At 45.6% G+C, this 16,005-nt stretch overlaps 2 protein-coding genes across 2 annotated transcripts in view; one reads left to right on the forward strand and one right to left on the reverse strand.

The window, feature by feature from the left end:
* The window catches only part of LOC115458398 (probable 39S ribosomal protein L24, mitochondrial), a 116,392-nt gene that overhangs the window by 5,999 nt on the left and 94,388 nt on the right, over positions 1–16,005 (reverse strand). Inside the window, exon 6 of the mRNA XM_030188338.1 lies at positions 11,127–11,321. Coding sequence (XP_030044198.1) covers positions 11,185–11,321 — 137 coding nt within the window. The 3' untranslated portion in view covers positions 11,127–11,184. The remainder of the gene's footprint in view (positions 1–11,126; positions 11,322–16,005) is intronic.
* Positions 73–15,078, forward strand: LOC115458396 (protein RRNAD1-like). Its single transcript, XM_030188336.1, has 10 exons — positions 73–88; positions 2,185–2,296; positions 3,016–3,137; positions 3,559–3,760; positions 4,520–4,582; positions 5,376–5,519; positions 5,606–6,531; positions 7,661–7,845; positions 8,807–8,933; positions 14,957–15,078. The coding sequence occupies exons 2-10, from the start codon at positions 2,186–2,188 to the stop codon at positions 14,979–14,981; spliced, it is 1,905 nt and encodes a 634-aa protein (XP_030044196.1). The 5' UTR covers positions 73–88; position 2,185; the 3' UTR covers positions 14,982–15,078.

Genomic DNA, 16,005 nt, shown 5'->3' on the forward strand with positions numbered 1-16,005 from the left:
GAAGGTCTCCCTAACCCGAGCAGATCGGAAGAATCAGAGGGACCAAAGCGCCCCGACACCCAACCATAGAGACCAAGGGAGTGGGAAGGTCAGTCAGTGCTTCCGCCTAGCGACGCTCTAGCCCCCTCCGCGCAGACTCGCTCATCATGGGGACTGGTGCTGCTTCTTGGCTTTGCTTCTTTGAGAGCCTGTGACAAGTAGCATCAGGGCTTTTTTTGAGGGGGAACTTGGGGGTACTGAGTACCGGCACCTTTTCCATTGTGTGCTGAAATTGGCCCACGGTCCCCAAGTTTTAATGAAAGAGCTCAGGCTCTACCCACCAATTCTGCCTTGTCATAGATTCTGTGACTGGTTGCAGGGGTCTTGGCTATTGTGGGGTGGGTCCCTCAGTGATCACCTCATCCCTGAAGGGTGGCCTGACATTTGAGTACCTTTTCCATTGTCTGCTAAAATTGGCCCACGGTCCCCAAGTTTTAATGAAAGAGCTCAGGCTCTACACACCAATTCTGCCTTGTCGTAGGTTCTGTGACTGGTCCTGGCTATTGTGGGGTGGGTCTCTCAGTGATCACCCACCCCTGAAGGGTGGCCTGGCATTTGAGTACCTTTTCCATTGTCTGCTAAAATTGACCCACGGTCCCCAAGTTTTAATGAAAGAGCTCAGGCTCTACACACCAATTCTGCCTTGTCGTAGGTTCTGTGACTGGTCCTGGCTATTGTGGGGTGGGTCTCTCAGTGATCACCCCACCCCTGAAGGGTGGCCTGGCATTTGAGTACCTTTTCCATTGTCTGCTAAAATTGACCCACGGTCCCCAAGTTTTAATGAAAGAGCTCAGGCTCTACACACCAATTCTGCCTTGTCGTAGGTTCTGTGACTGGTCATGGCTATTATGGGGTGGGTCTCTCAGTGATCACCCCACCCCTGAAGGGTGGCCTGGCATTTGAGTACCTTTTCCATTGTCTGCTAAAATTGACCCATGGACCTCTAATGAAAGAGCTCTGGCTCTACCCACCAATTCTGCCTTGTCATAGATTCTGTGACTGGTTGCAGGGGTCCTGGCTATTGTGGGGTGAGTCCCTCAGTGATCACCTCATCCCTGAAGAGTGGCCTGACATTTGAGTACCGGCACCTTTTTTGCTAGAAGAAACACACTGAGTAGCATCAATGTTTGAACCCAGTGACTGGGAAATCAAGAAATGGAGAAGTAAAAAGAGGACCAATCCCTATGCGTGTCTGGCCAATACTTGTTAATGAAACTTGGCCAAATCCTAGATCCAGGTGTGCTACTGGCTAGAGCCACATCCACCTGCAAGGAATTTTACAACTGGATGCTCAGCCTGAACCCCCCCCCCCCCCCCACCCCACACACACACACACACACACACACACTTTGTTTCAGATCTGGTACCTGTTAAATGTGCAGAGCGTCCCCTGGCAGGGGCGTAGCCATGGGTGGGCCTGGACTGGCCCACGCCCAGCCACTTTTACTGCCCTGAAGCGCTGTTCTCTCTCCAGCACCGGCGATTCCCATAGCCAGCCTTCTGCCAGCGCGCGTTGTCAGGGCCTCTTCTCAGGCGCGTCCCACCTTTGCGGAAAACAGGAAGTTGCAGAGTAGGCAGGATGCGCCTGAGAAGAGGCTCCGACGATGCGCACTGGCAGAAGGCTGGCTGTGGGAATCGCCGGTGCTGGAGGGAGAACGGCGCTTCAGGTCAGTACAAATGATCAGAACTGACCATGTGCAGGGGGGGGAGGGGATAGCGGGTGGAGAGGAAATGCGGGGGGAGGTAGCGGGTGGGGAGGAAATGCGAGGCCTGTGCCCACCCAGTCCACCTCCAGGCCCATCTAAAAATTGAACTCTGGCTACGCTACTGTCCCCTAGTCCTAAAACTGAAAGAGCAGCAGTTAATGGACCTCTGTGAACCTGGGCCCCTTATTTTGATGTGAGGATCCTAATGCAAGCCAGACGTTGAAGGGGTGCACTCAGTCTTTTACATTTATGAGGCTGTCAACATATGGTTTATTGCAGAAATAAGATATGTCCGGTACACTGTGGAAATGATAAATACTAATTGTAGAAAAGTGATAATTATGCCAATAATAAGACCACCTTATGCACAACATAATTGGCTGATGTCCTGGCTGTGACATCCGGCCCAAAGTCTTATTTTATTTTTTTTGTTTGCTAGGATGACCAACTTCTCTTCTCAGCCTTTCTCCCTACAGCAGCAGAAGCAGCTGGCACTGAATATCACACGTGTCCTTTCGATCTACGGCTACATTACGGACTCCTACATCATCGTGAGTAGATTTCATAATAGAAGTTGCTCACATGTTAAAGCAGCATCATGCAGCCACTGCCCCTTCCTTTTTACACTAAGCTGAGCCTCAGCCAGTGGGTTGGGAGCACCATATGCCTTTCCACCGAGGATTATTTTGCTCCATGTTCATTCTTAGGAACATAGTAGGTGGACTCATTATTTTCTGCTGCCATCTGGTCTGCACACTTACACCAGTCCGCATTGCTAATGATAATGATACATAGCAGCTGCAAAGCACTCGATCCAAGTTGAATTTTGACATTCCTTAGTGTCCTCAACAGACCAGTCCAGAACCTGCGGGTTGTGTCCTTGGAGTAGCGGGTGGTTGACGAAAACAACATCTGTAAAACTAAAATTAGCAGTTAAGATCTAATTTCAACGTTTTTCTCTTTCTCTACTGCCCTGAGTGGGTGAGCGTACACACTTTGGTAGCTGTTTAACTGATTACAAAGACTAGCAAGGTTGTTATGTAAACATACAGCTTTCTAGGTTCCTATGGCTTCACTGGTTGATACCTAGTGACCAGCTGACACCAATCTGTTTGGCGTCTAGGAAGTTGTAGTCTGTTGGAACCAGCCCAGCTATTTCCTGGCCTGCTATGGCGCTAGATTGTGTTTCTTTATCTGCCCTTGTTTTCTTGTATTCAAATTATGTTGTGGTACCATCGTATAAACCACTCCTATATATTTTGTCCACCAGGAGTTTTTTACAGACGATCTCTGGGATACTCTGCCTCAGTCTTGGCAGACAGTGCTGGCTGACCTCCCTTCTGCCCAATTAGCTGATTTGTTGCTGGAGACCGGGAACACAAAGGAAATCTGGTACGCAGAGTTTGATTTTTGTCCTGTCCTGAGCTCCAGTCATTTTTCTCTGGTTTCTTCTGTGCATCCTTCCTTCCAGGGCCGGAAAATGCAGCAATCAGCTGGAACCAACACCTACTTCTTGTGCTATTCTTTAACCAGCCACATGGTGGTGTTATAGGAGAAATTGTCAGTGCTCCCATTACCTACTCATTGCCACATTGAGTTGTGTTAGCAGTAAGCCAAGCGCTACGAAATCACATGTAACTTTAATCTTGCTTTCCACCTATGCATCAGTTTGGTTTTAAGTGCTGCTTTTGCAGGGTAAAATGTCATTGTTTTAGTGACAGAGTCCAAATTAGGTCTTGTAACATTATTAATGAGTAAGTGTTAACAGACACCCATGGCTTGTTCACTCAATTCCTCTTTATCGCCCTCCTAGCTACAGGTCAGTGTGGCCCCTCTCCCTGCTGGCGTTTAAAGTCACAGCACACACGTTAGCTTTCCCCCGAGTAGCCAGAGAGGCGGGGAACGGTATGCTGGAAGAGTTCCGCCACAATCACTGCCAGAGCGCCATGCTTGAACCCCTCCTCCGGAGGCACGTGAAGCCCAAGAAACAACATGAGATTCGGCGGCTGGGGGAGGTGAGCTTGGCATTTTTCAAAAACAAACGGATATGAAAGAGCAGCTCCCAGCACTCGGAGTTCAGTTTGTAACTAAGATGCTAGGCCAGGGGGGGGGGGGGGAGTGGATGAAGTTGGTAAATCTTGGAGGTTTGAAATCAAGACTACGCCCTTGTTTAAATTTGACATGACACGACATTCAACCTTGCCAGGTAAAAATTCAGCAGAGTCCACGTTATATATGGCTGCAGGTTTTAGACGACAGAGAGAGATTTGATGATATACTTGGACCTTTCTCCGAGTGTTTTAACTGCTATTCACATGTGTGTTTTAGAGAATATTAGTGTTATTTTCTTGGGTACCTGTTTCATCAGCTAGATAATAGGCTGAACTATTCTAAAATTTAGGTTAGGAAGTCCCCCTTCCTCCTCGAAGTGTGTCTGCCTTTTCTTATAAATATACGTCAGCTTGAAGACCACTTGATTATGAAAGCATCAAAAAATGATCCCCAAAAAATGAAATCCTGAGGCTAGATAGACCAGAATGTGCAGGGCTGTTTTCAACTGGGGTCTATAGCATTATACCAGGAGGTGAACTGGGCCGGCACTGGCTGGGCCTGTGTGTCTGTATTTTTAAAAGATGTTCCTAGGATACACTTGCTTTGGTTAGGGAAATAAAAGCCTCCACAGAGTTGCAAATTCATGACAAAGTCCTCATATGTTTGTGTTCCTTGAGGATCTGGAGAAGCGCTTTTTAATCTTTGCATCTCTCACTTTCCAGCTAGTAAAGAAGCTGAGCAACGTCACAGGTTGCGACTGCATTGTGGATGTTGGATCTGGCCAGGTACGATTTTCCAGCAGTTGCTTATAACGACCGCAAATCCGAGAGCTCCTTGCCTTCTGATAACGCTGGCATCATGGAGCAAAGGTTTGCACGTTATTCCGCCATCCCAAATTATAACAGCATGCAACTGAATCATTAGAAGACTTGGGTCTCTTAATTGATGACCACCTCTCCTCAGTGTTCTCACACAAATCGTGGCATCTGCTGGTTCTTCGTACGTAACAGCATTGTGCCTGGAATTGCTACGGTGTAGGTGTTACAAATAGCATGTGTCATTTGGTCTGTGCCGATCTTGTGTTGTAACTGATGCTATGGTTCTGTGCTTCACTATGATCTGCATGGCTCTGGGCGGGGAGGATCGGTGTTTTCTGATGCCACAGTATCTGGGAGTGTCGAGGACGTCATCAAGAGGGACACAATATATGTATAAAAACACGGATGTTTCTTTGTGGCCAGGGAGAAAATCTTTGGCTTCTTACGGCTCTGTGAGGTTATGTGAATAAGTAGTGTCAATGATCTTTGGTGTGCATGGTATGACTTATAATTTTGGGTAATGCAGAAATATGTGCTCTCTTCTCCCCCCCCCCCCCCCCAATCCCAGTAAATTATACTTTTCCATGGCACTCGTTGCACCTATGCGATGTATGTACACATTCATATATGTGTACACAAACACACCTGCGATACTTGAGATTACAAAAGGCACCAGATATAGGGCTGGTGCTGGGGGGAAATGTGATAAGTTTTGGCCTCTGGTCTCCTGCATGATAATTCTCTTTGAATTTTATCTAAGGGCCATCTCTCCCGGTTCCTGTCCTTCGGCCTCCGTTTGTCCGTCACAGCTATGGAGGCAGATGAGCATCTGGTCACCATGGCCACCAAGTTCGACCAGCAGCTGGGGTTCGCCTTACAGAAAGAGAGAAAGAAGGCAATGGAGGTATGCGTTTAAATGTCCTTCTTGGGGATCAAGACTTCGATCAGCAAGTGACTTTATGCATTATTTTTTTGTTTGTTTTTCTTTAGTGCCTCGGTGGAGATGGAAGCCACAGCCTTACCCTCCAGATGCCAAGACATGTATGGGGATGGGTGGACCCCAAAGCATCCTGGGAACACTTTATTATCCAGTTATGCAAGGACCAGTCTTTAGAAACCCATACCTATTCAACAGCAATAACTAGCCCATCCCAGGTAGCCGGATTGGGCTCTATAACTCCAGGACAGCAGCGTCTTGCTTGTCAAGGTAGGACCTGTGCTACAGATGTAGAGAAGGACCTGCCAGCAGTGGCCAGTGAAACATCAGTAAGTAAAAGTCACAGTAAAACAACAGCGGAGCTTGAAGTAAATGGAAACAGACCAGCAAGTTCTTTAAACCAGGATGGACACAGGTCTTGGAATGGTCACAGCTGTCCAGACAATTCCAGGAATTCAGACATTAGAAGAACTTCTATGTTATCAAACTGTTACCATATAAAGCAGCCATGCCAGCCGGGACCTTATTTCTCCCCCGAGAGCAGGTTTGTGCTAACAGGACTACATGCTTGTGGTGACCTCAGTGTCGCCATGCTCCGCCATTTTGCAAGGTGTCCCAACATCGTGGGCATCACTTCGGTGGCCTGCTGCTACATGAAGATCAGCACCGCTGAGACGCCTGTTCCACCGGGTGTCCCGAGGCCCCGTCGCTTTCCTGAGCCTGCTCAATCCTCAGAGCCTGGCTACCCTATGAGCACCTGGCTGGCGCAGCTCCCCGGCCACCAGCTCTCTTACAAATCACGTGAAGTGGCCTGCCATGCCATCGAGGAGTACGCCGAACGCCTTCGGGGCAAGAGTACAGGCCTTCGGTCACACTGCTTTCGAGCTGTGTTGGAGACAGTGATTAGGGGGTTAGACCCATCCAAGAAGCGACTGGGTGTCCAGACGATAAAAAAGGCACATGAGCTTTCCTTTGAAGAGTAAGTGACTTTTCCTCTTCTGAAAATATGTGTTTCTCTCTTTCCCAAGTTCTTGTGCTCTTCTACTTGGGGGGAATCTCTCTCATAACTACCAGAATATGGCAGTATAGGATAATCGTCTAGCTTTGTTGGGCCAAGCTCTGTGGTGCTCTGCTTTTATCACAAGGTTTTTAAGCTTCCCCACCTTCTCTCCTAGTGTTACAGCATTTGCACTGTGGCTGATGGATCAGGAAGAAACTCACACTGGGTCATCATTTGGTTCATAGTGATGACAGCCGAGGTTTGAATGAGGTTTATGGTCAGCTGTGCATACCCTATGTTATGATTATATTTAAGGTAAATCTAAGCCGGTAGCTGTCCAAACTGTGTGCTTATGAAGATTTAAATAAGCAAAAGGAAAACTGGGCAATCAAACTTCATTTTTTTTTCGGGGGTAGGTGCTTCTTAACATAAAATCATATTGTCAGCTCTGGTTCTCATATAATCCAGTTATCCCTGAAGCCTCTTACACTGTGTAACATTCATGAGACTGGGAGAGGAGTAAGGGGCTTCTGGTCACAAAAGAGCAAAATGAAGACATGGTGGTGGGTTTCCTGAACACGTAACAGTGCTTAAGTGAGGCTTGGATTCTCTCTGTGGCAGTGAAAACTATCATGTCAACTTACTAGAGGTAATCGGTGGCGGGGCTGGTGGTTGGGAGGCGGGGATAGTGCTGGGCAGACTTATACGGTCTGTGCCAGAGCCGGTGGTTGGGAGGCGGGGCTGGTGGTTGGGAGGCGGGGATAGTGCTGGCCAGACTTATACGGTCTGTGTCCCGAAAAGCACAGGTACAAATCAAAGTAGGGTATACACAAAAAGCAGCAAATATGAGTTATCTTGTTGGGCAGACTGGATGGACCGTGCAGGTCTTTTTCTGCCGTCATCTACTATGTTACTAGAGGTAATCTGAATTTTTGGAGAAGAGTTATGGAGTCCTAAAAGTTTATATACATCCTCCATCTCCAGATAATTCTTACATCAGTCCAGTAACATAATCCAGATTACTAGTGAAACAACACTGCAAGCCCCTGTGATGTCTGTCTGTGTAGCTTATCAGCCTTTGATGGGTGCTCTGGTTTCTCTCTCACAGGTACGCCCGTCAGGGGCTAGCCCGAGTGGGATTGGACCCCAACGTCCCTCTGGACAAGGCCTCGGTGGAGGCAATGCTTTCTCAGGAACAGAATGTGGTGGCATTTTTCAGTTTGGCTCTGCTGCTGGCTCCTTTAGTGGAAACAATCCTTCTGTTGGACAGAATGATATTTCTGCAGGAGAGCGGTCAGTATCCAGAGCCCTTCAACTCCAAAGTTTAAGACATGTATGGCAGGGACAATGTACTTAAATTTTCAGGTCATTTTCTAGGCGATGTTACATTAAAATCATCACTATATGTGGTGCTAGATAAGGTACGTCACATGGTTATAAAACCTCTGCCTTGAAAAATGTATGATCTTACTTTGAACCCAGAGCAGCAAGTGCTGTGTTCAAAGTTACGAAGCGTGATGATGGGAGGAGTGGGATCAGAACTGGGCTGCACAGGTTTTGCAGCTCTACTTTCACAAAGCGCAATGGTGGATTGGAATTTAGGTCCATAGAATTCACAAGTCTGTGCGGTTCCCTTCAAGCCACATTGGCAGAATCGTACTATGCTGCTCAGCAACTGTCCTGTGCTGTCCCTATTATCAGTTGATTTTAAGATATTTATGAACAAAATTGTCATACCAAAGAACATAATCCAATCTCGAGTGCAATTCTATAACCTTTGATCTAAAATTTGACAACCATCAGGCCAATATTCAGCCCCAGCAGTCGACATCTTTTTAAACACCAGCCACAGTGGTCAAAAAAATCCAATTGATACCAGATACTGGGACTGGCTTTTCAGAGAGGCCTTTGTGCAGACCTGAAGCAGGAAAGATAACTCTGGAAAATTGGTTGCGAGTGTATTAAATTAGCGCAAGCAATGGACCTACTCCGTCCACCTGTCAGCTTTTATTTCTACATCTCTGAAGCGGTCCAGCTTGGAGGCCACCATGTGACAAATGAATCAGGAGGGCAAAAATACTGGTATTCCCAATGGGGCAATGCATCACAGAAAAAGATCCCAAGGGACACAATGGGAATAGACAGGTGTGGTGGTGGTGGTGGGGCATAAAAGCATATGCCCACAGCGAACCAGCGTTATGTTTAAAAAAAAAAAAAAAAAAAGGTGAAAATTTTATTTGGTTTCCCCTGACAGGTTTTCATTGTGAGCTGCTTCCCCTCTTTGATCCCAAGCTCTCCCCCAGGAATCTGGTTCTGGTGGCTGCCAAACCCACCTCCTCCACCACCACCACCCTTACTACAGATGACCTTGGCACGCCAAGGTAAGAAGCTCCCTGGAATTTGCCTCTTCTGGTCCCAGAAGCTTGAAGCTCTCATCGTGGCTACCACTGCCATGGGTTGCAGGTATTTTTCTGAGACCCTCATCATTGCGAGCAGCCTTGCGTATTAGTACATAAGTATTGCCACACTGGGACAGACCAAAGGTCGATCAAGCCCAGCATCCTGTTTCCAACAGTGGCCAATCTAGGTCACAAGTACCTGGCAAGATCCCAAAACAGTACAGTACATTTTATGCTGCTTATCCCAGAAAAAAAGCAGTGGCTTTTCCCGCAAGTCATTTTAAAAATGGTCTATGAACGTTTCTTTTAGGAAGCCGTCCAAACCCTTTTTTTAAACCCTGCTAAGCTAACCACCTTTACCACATTCTCTGGCAACGAATTCCAGAGTTTAATTACACTTTGAGTGAAGAAATCTTTTCTCCAATTTGTTTTAATTTTACTACTTTGTAGCTTCATCGCATTCCCCCCTAGTCCTAGTATTTTTGGAAAGAGTAAACAAACGATTCACGTCTACCCGTTTCACTCCACTCATTATTTTATAGACCTCTATCATATCTCCCCCTCAACCGTCTTTTCTCCAAGCTGAAGCGCCCTAGCTGCTTCAACCTTTCCTCATAGGGAAGTCGTCCCATCCCCTTTATCATTTTCGTCGCCCTTCTGTGTACCTTTTCTAATTCCACTATATCTTCCTACACAGAAATAAAGGTTTCAATTTACACAGCATACGCATCTTGAAGTACACATTCCAAATTAAAGCTTACACGTGGGTTGTAAATGAGAATACAGAGTCTAACAAAATTCCCAAATGTTTCACTTGTATATATGTCTGAACAATTACTCCTAACAAGGACAGGTTAATAGGCATAGTAACAGATGAATCATAACTTCTGTTTTTGCAATATTCAGTTGTATTGATTTTGAGTCATCCGTTGAAGAACAGCATCCAAAGTTCTTTTATCCAAAATATAAAGGAACCAGGCACTGTCATGTGCCCAGCTCCTACAGTGACACCTGGTGGCCAGAGGCAGCCTCTGGAGGGAGACACCATAGGGACGATTCTAGGCAGTGGTGTGCTGGAGCGGGCTCTCGCGAGATCCGTTTGTTAAGTTTTTAAGAATTTTGGGAGCCGGTTGTTAAAGTAGGCCTCCCCATGGCTACTTTAACAACTGACTCCCAAAATGTGGGCTTGGGCCCCCTCTTGGATTCTCTTTTACTTTGCTGGCAGTGATGCTGGCCCCACCTGTCAAGTAAGTAGACTGCTGCTGCTCCCTGCTCCTCGTTTCTGACTCTGAGCATCAGGCTGGGACTTTTCATGCAAGCGCAAGAAGGTTCCATCATGCTGCTCAGAGCAAGAAACAAGCAGCAGAGAATGGTGGCAGTCCATTTATTGGCTGGTGGGGCTCGGCAAAGGTATGCCTAGCGTGCCCGCACAAGGGTGGGGAGAGAGAGGCATATATTCCCCCCTCCCCCCAAATTTCAGGGCCGGCTATGCCCGGAGAGAGAGCCCATTGTTAAAAATTTACCAGCACACCCGATTCTAGGTGCCCCAGGGCCGCATGGTAAGCGCCTATGTTTGGTTAATACAGAATGCTGGTGTAACCTAATATCGACATGCTCATAGCAGGGATGTGTGTAAATGCCAGTGTTCTGTAAATTATGCAGACAAGTGGGAGCCCTGCCTGCGTCCCATCTCTGTGTACACACCCTTGCAAGCACTTAGCCTGATGGCTATTATTCTAAATCGACCCAGTCCGGTTTTCAGGGGATCCACAACAGATTTGCATTCATGGCCTCCTTGCTCATCTCGTGGATATCCTTAAAACCTGACTGGCTGGGTATGCCCCGAGGACTGGGTTCAGAAGCACAATTCTAAACATTTTTGTGTGTATAAAATGTGGGCACCTGGGTACTAGATTTGTCTTTCATCTGTGTGGCTCCTGGCTAGGAGGGAGCGCGAGGTGTTTATTACAAAGCAAAATTTCCTGGGTAACCTAGTGGCTAGATCCCAATTGAACGTAAACCCAAAGAAAGCAGAAGGAAATGCGTAGGCCATAAAAAAAGTAATTTATTTAAGTTACAGAGGTGCTCTTTTAATGATTAAGAAGTCCTATCTATATTTACAAAACCACAGGCAGCTGGTGCCCTGACAGTCCCAAGCTACAGCCGGAAGGGTACCTGCTTAATATTCGTGGAAATACTTGATCCCCAAGCTGCAGAAACACGCCCACTCCATTCAGTACCAAAAAGACTTCTTGGGTCTGCGGGTTTCCACTATTCCCATCTTCTCCATAACTTCCTCTTCAAAGGTTTTCAAGGATGGCTTGTAGGTCTTCTCTATGGTGTCATCCACAGATGTGTCTTTTGGTCCATCTTTAGGAGGGGGTGGGGGGAAATGTTTACAAGTAATTAGATTATGGATCATTTTTGTTCAGATCTGCAGTTTAGGACATAGAAATGTGTCACCTGGGTATGAAGTCAAGGAATCAATTTGAGAGAACTTGTAAACTGTACAGCACCGGGCCTTTTTTTTTTTAACTGCTAAGAAATGTACACAGCACTGTACACAAACACATAAGAAGCATTCTTTCTCTGCCTGTATCCAACAGTCTGCTAAAACCTGTTATTTCTTTCTTTATCCAACAAACTTCTCAATCAAATAGGATCCGGCAACAGTCCTTTCAGATCAAATTCTCCACAAGAAACTATTTTTAGGTTTTCAAGGTTTTTTTTACATACTCAAAACATATAACATTCAAATCACGCATTAATACTTTTCATGTTTCGCTCTGCCACGAGCTGTATCAAGGACATTCCCCTATAGTCTCTCCTAGCGCCAGCTCTACTATGTAAACCCGTTAAAACATAGTAGAGCTGGGCGCTAGGAGAGACTATAGGGGAATGTCCTTGATACAGCTCGTGGCAGAGCGAAACATGCATGTCGGGCAGCTGAACCCCTTAGTCTGATACTGAAAAAGAAAAGATAAGTAATTTAATCGATAAGGAGAAATTAGACCTTACCTGCTAATTTGCTTTCCTTTAGTCCCTCCAGACCGGACAGTCTCCACCTGCTGGTAGGCAAGCACAACCCAAGAGTCCAATCCTGGTCCGGTCCGGAGGGACGCTAAGGAAGAGAGATAATAGAGATAGTTGAAAATTAAAGGAATCGGGTGGACCGATGAAGAAATGGGTGCTAGTTACATTGTCATGTTTACATTCTTGGCGATGAGCACCGCTGAGGTCACCATGAAAAGTATTAATGCGTAATTTGAAAACTATCGATGCATGATTTGAATGTTATATGTTTTGAGTATATAAAAAAACCTTGAAAACCTAAAAATAGTTTCTTGTGGAGCATTTGATCTGAAAGGACTGTTGCCGGATCCTATTTGATTGAGAAGTTTGTTGGATATACTTGGGACTGGCGCTGAGACTTTGAAAATTAGCCATTGCTTGATTTCTTTCTTTATATCACCACCAAAATTTGCCCCTTCCTTTCTGAGCACACTGCCAAAACCCTTATCCATACTCTATCACCTCACGCTTAGATCACTACAAATTGCTTCTCACAGGTCTCCAACTAAACCATCTTTCCCCTTCAATCTGTTCAAAATTCTGCTGCATGATTTATCTTCCACCAGTGTCACTATACTCACATAACCCCTCTCTTCAAGTCACTTCAATGGCTCCCTGTCTTCCCATACAGAATTCAAATTCCTCTCTCCGATTTACATGTGCATTCATTCTGCAGCTCCTCGGCATCTCTCCCTACACTCCATCCCTCAAGTCAATCAGTGGTTCCCAAACCTGGTCCTAGAGACCCCCCAGCCAGTCAGGTTTTCAAGATATTCACAATTAATATTCATGAAAGAGATCTGTATGCAAATCTCTCATGCATATTCATTGTGGAAATGAATATGCATGAGAGAGATTTGCATACCAAGGCGGTATCCGTAGCCTTATCCTCCACTGCCAATTCCAGGTGCTATGCCTTCCATCGTCAATACATTATGTTCCATCTCTGACACTAGTCTAGGCTAAAGGCCCACCTTTTTGAGGCTACTTTTAACCCTTAACCTTGTATTCACCTGTTTTAATATTCATAATAAATGAAACTCCATAATCTCTTAATTGTCTGGTTTGTCTTTAATGAATAGATTTGTAAGCTCTGTCAAGTGTCGATAGAGAAGTCAAAGATGACTCCACGGTTACAAGCTAAGGAGACAGGCTGGATTAGAGTGTTATCCACCAAAATAGTGAATGAGGGAAGAAGAGAGGTAGGGTTAGGGGGGAAAATGATAAGTTCAGACTTGAGTCATGCTTAGTTTCGAAAGGTGGTGGGACATTCAGGCAGCAATGTCAGAGAATCAGGGTAAGCCATGGGCCTGGATTTCTGGTGAAATTAGCATAACGATGATACCGAAAACCATGGGATAAGATCAGAGCAGTAAGGGAATTACAGAGAGACAAGAAAAGAGTTCCCAAGACACAGCCCTGAGGTACACTGACTGACAACAGGATAGCAGTGGAGGAAGATCTACCAGAGCATACACTAAAAGTGTGATGACAGATATAAGAGGAAAACCAAGACAGAACAGAGCCTCAAAATCCAAGTGAGGCCAGCGTATCAAAGAGTAGGTGGTGACCAACAGTCAAAAGCAGAAGAGAGATCAGGAAGGATGAAGACAGAATAGAAGCCTTTGCATCTGGCCAGGCACATGTCACTGGAGACCTTCACAAGGGTTGTTTCTGTAGAATGTAGAGGGCGAAAGCTGGATTGTAGTGGATCAAGAATTAGCTTGAGATGAAAGAAAATCAAGACAGTGGCAGTGAACGGCATGTTTAAGTAGCTTGGATAAAGAAAGGGAGGAGGGAGACGGAGCAATAGTTGGAAGGGCAGGTAGGGTCCAATGAAGGCCCTTTAAGGAGTGGTGTAACTACAGCACGTTTGAAGGCATCAGGAACAATTGCAAAGGAAAGTGAAAGATTGAAGATAAGACGGATAGAAGGGATGATAGTAAGAGAGACAGTGCTGAGTATATGGATGGGAATGAGATCAGAGGAACAGGTAGTGAGTTTGGAGGATAGAAGATGTAGTTTCCTGTTCTGTGATTTTAGAAAAAGGTGGCAGGGGGTTGAAGGAAGACTGTGGGAATGAAGTGGGGGAAGGGGAGATGGAGGTGACGCGGTGGAGAACTCAATTAACTTTGTGAAGCTTGTCATGGAAATTCTCGGCCATAGTCTGGGTAGAAAGTGAAGGAAGGAATGGAGGTGGGAGGCATTTTGAGGAGGGAGTTCAATGTGGCAAAGAGATGGAGAGGCTTGGATGCAAGAGTTTAACAAGTGTCAGAGCAGACTGGAAGGTCAGCAAGGATTTGAAATGGAAGAAGTCAGCATGGACACAAGTTTTTAGCCAAAGGCTAAACACAGGAATGTAGGTAGCATACCCTGGAGGTTAGCCAAGGCTGGGGTTTGGTATGCCTTACAGAACAGGGGAAGGGAGGAGTGCGAATGTCCAGAACACATGAAAAAATTGTATTATAGGAAGAGACAACTCATTGACAGACTTGGATGAGATTGAGGGGGGTTAAATATGAAACATCAGATGATCAGAGAGAGAAGAACTGAGATAGAGAAATGAGAGAGTGCAGCACAGCTAAAGATTGAATGAGGATGTTAAAGCGAGAAACTTACAGGCATAAGGGTCAGCGTGGTCGTGAACGTGAATGTTAAAGTTCCCGAGAAAGAAGGAAAGCCAGGAGTCGAAATTGGCAAGAAAGGGACATCGGGGAGTCAATAAATAACCACTACCTGGAGAAGCAGATGGGAGTGGACCTACAGGAAAGTGAGAATAGCAGCTCAACACCACCACTGCAGCCAATGAAGTGAGATGTGTGGAGTAAAGATAAGCTCCACGACAGAGGGGCAGAAACTGAAGCAGGGCAAGTCTCAGAGCATGCATCTACAACCTAACTATGTCCATAACGTTTCTCTATATTTGTGTCTAGGTCAACAGATAATTGTCGGAGATGATGTTCCCTGGTCACCTGTTCCCCTAATTAAAGTGACAATGGCTTCGCTCAGTACACCACCGTAGACGCTGACTGCATTTTTTGAATAACTACAGCTCTGAGACTGACCGGTGCTGTGTACACTGATGGAGCTGTAAATAATAGTCTGCCTTCTGCTGTAGGCTTGTGGAGAGCGGTCAGGCCTATCTGTTCCAAAATTACTGAATGCCACCCAAGGAAAATTAGAGGGAGGTCCTTCGCGAGATGACCCTTTTGGCTTCCAATGACTGGGATTACTTTGTTTTGCCAATAATTATGTTCCTGTTATTTTATACCTAAATCTGTTGTAAATTATTTGGCAATGCACACTGCAATTACAAAAATAACCTCGACACAAAATGACTGCTTCAGCTTCTACAGATCTAGCTCAGTGTTATACTAGGAGAAAATGGAGCGTATTATTTAGGGGGAGGGGGAGGAGGCGGCTGGTTATCTGTGGGTCTAAGTAAGGAGCGACACAGGCCTTCCTACTGCAGCACGCAGGTGAACCATCAGTTGCTGGTATGTATGTAGGTACATAGACCATTATATGTATCACAGAAATTACCACAAAAATCAAATCTGGATTAGATCTGGGCCAATAATTTCAAATTGAAACTAAACAGAGAAAAAACTAAATTTCTAATACTAACAAATCCTCACCATCCAGTACAAATCATTTTGTCGCTGATAACATAATCTACCCTTTAGAAACCACCATGAAAATTCTAGGTGTAATAACTGATAATCGTTTGAACCTCAGATACTTAAAATAGTGTCCGTTACCTTCAATTCACTATGGAAACTAAAAATACTGAGACCATACTTTCCAAGCTCAATTTTTAGATCCGTAACTCAATCACTAGTACTATCTTTAATGCTGCGTTCGGCACCTAACCCTTACCGTTAGTGAATCCAGACTGCCCCAATTTGACTGCCCCTATCGGACCGACCGTTCACTTGTCTATTAGATTGTAAGCTCTTTGAGCAGGGACTGTCTCTCTCTT

The sequence above is a fragment of the Microcaecilia unicolor genome, chromosome 14 (assembly GCF_901765095.1).
Source record: "Microcaecilia unicolor chromosome 14, aMicUni1.1, whole genome shotgun sequence".
In the NCBI taxonomy this organism is placed as follows: Eukaryota; Metazoa; Chordata; class Amphibia; order Gymnophiona; family Siphonopidae; genus Microcaecilia; species Microcaecilia unicolor.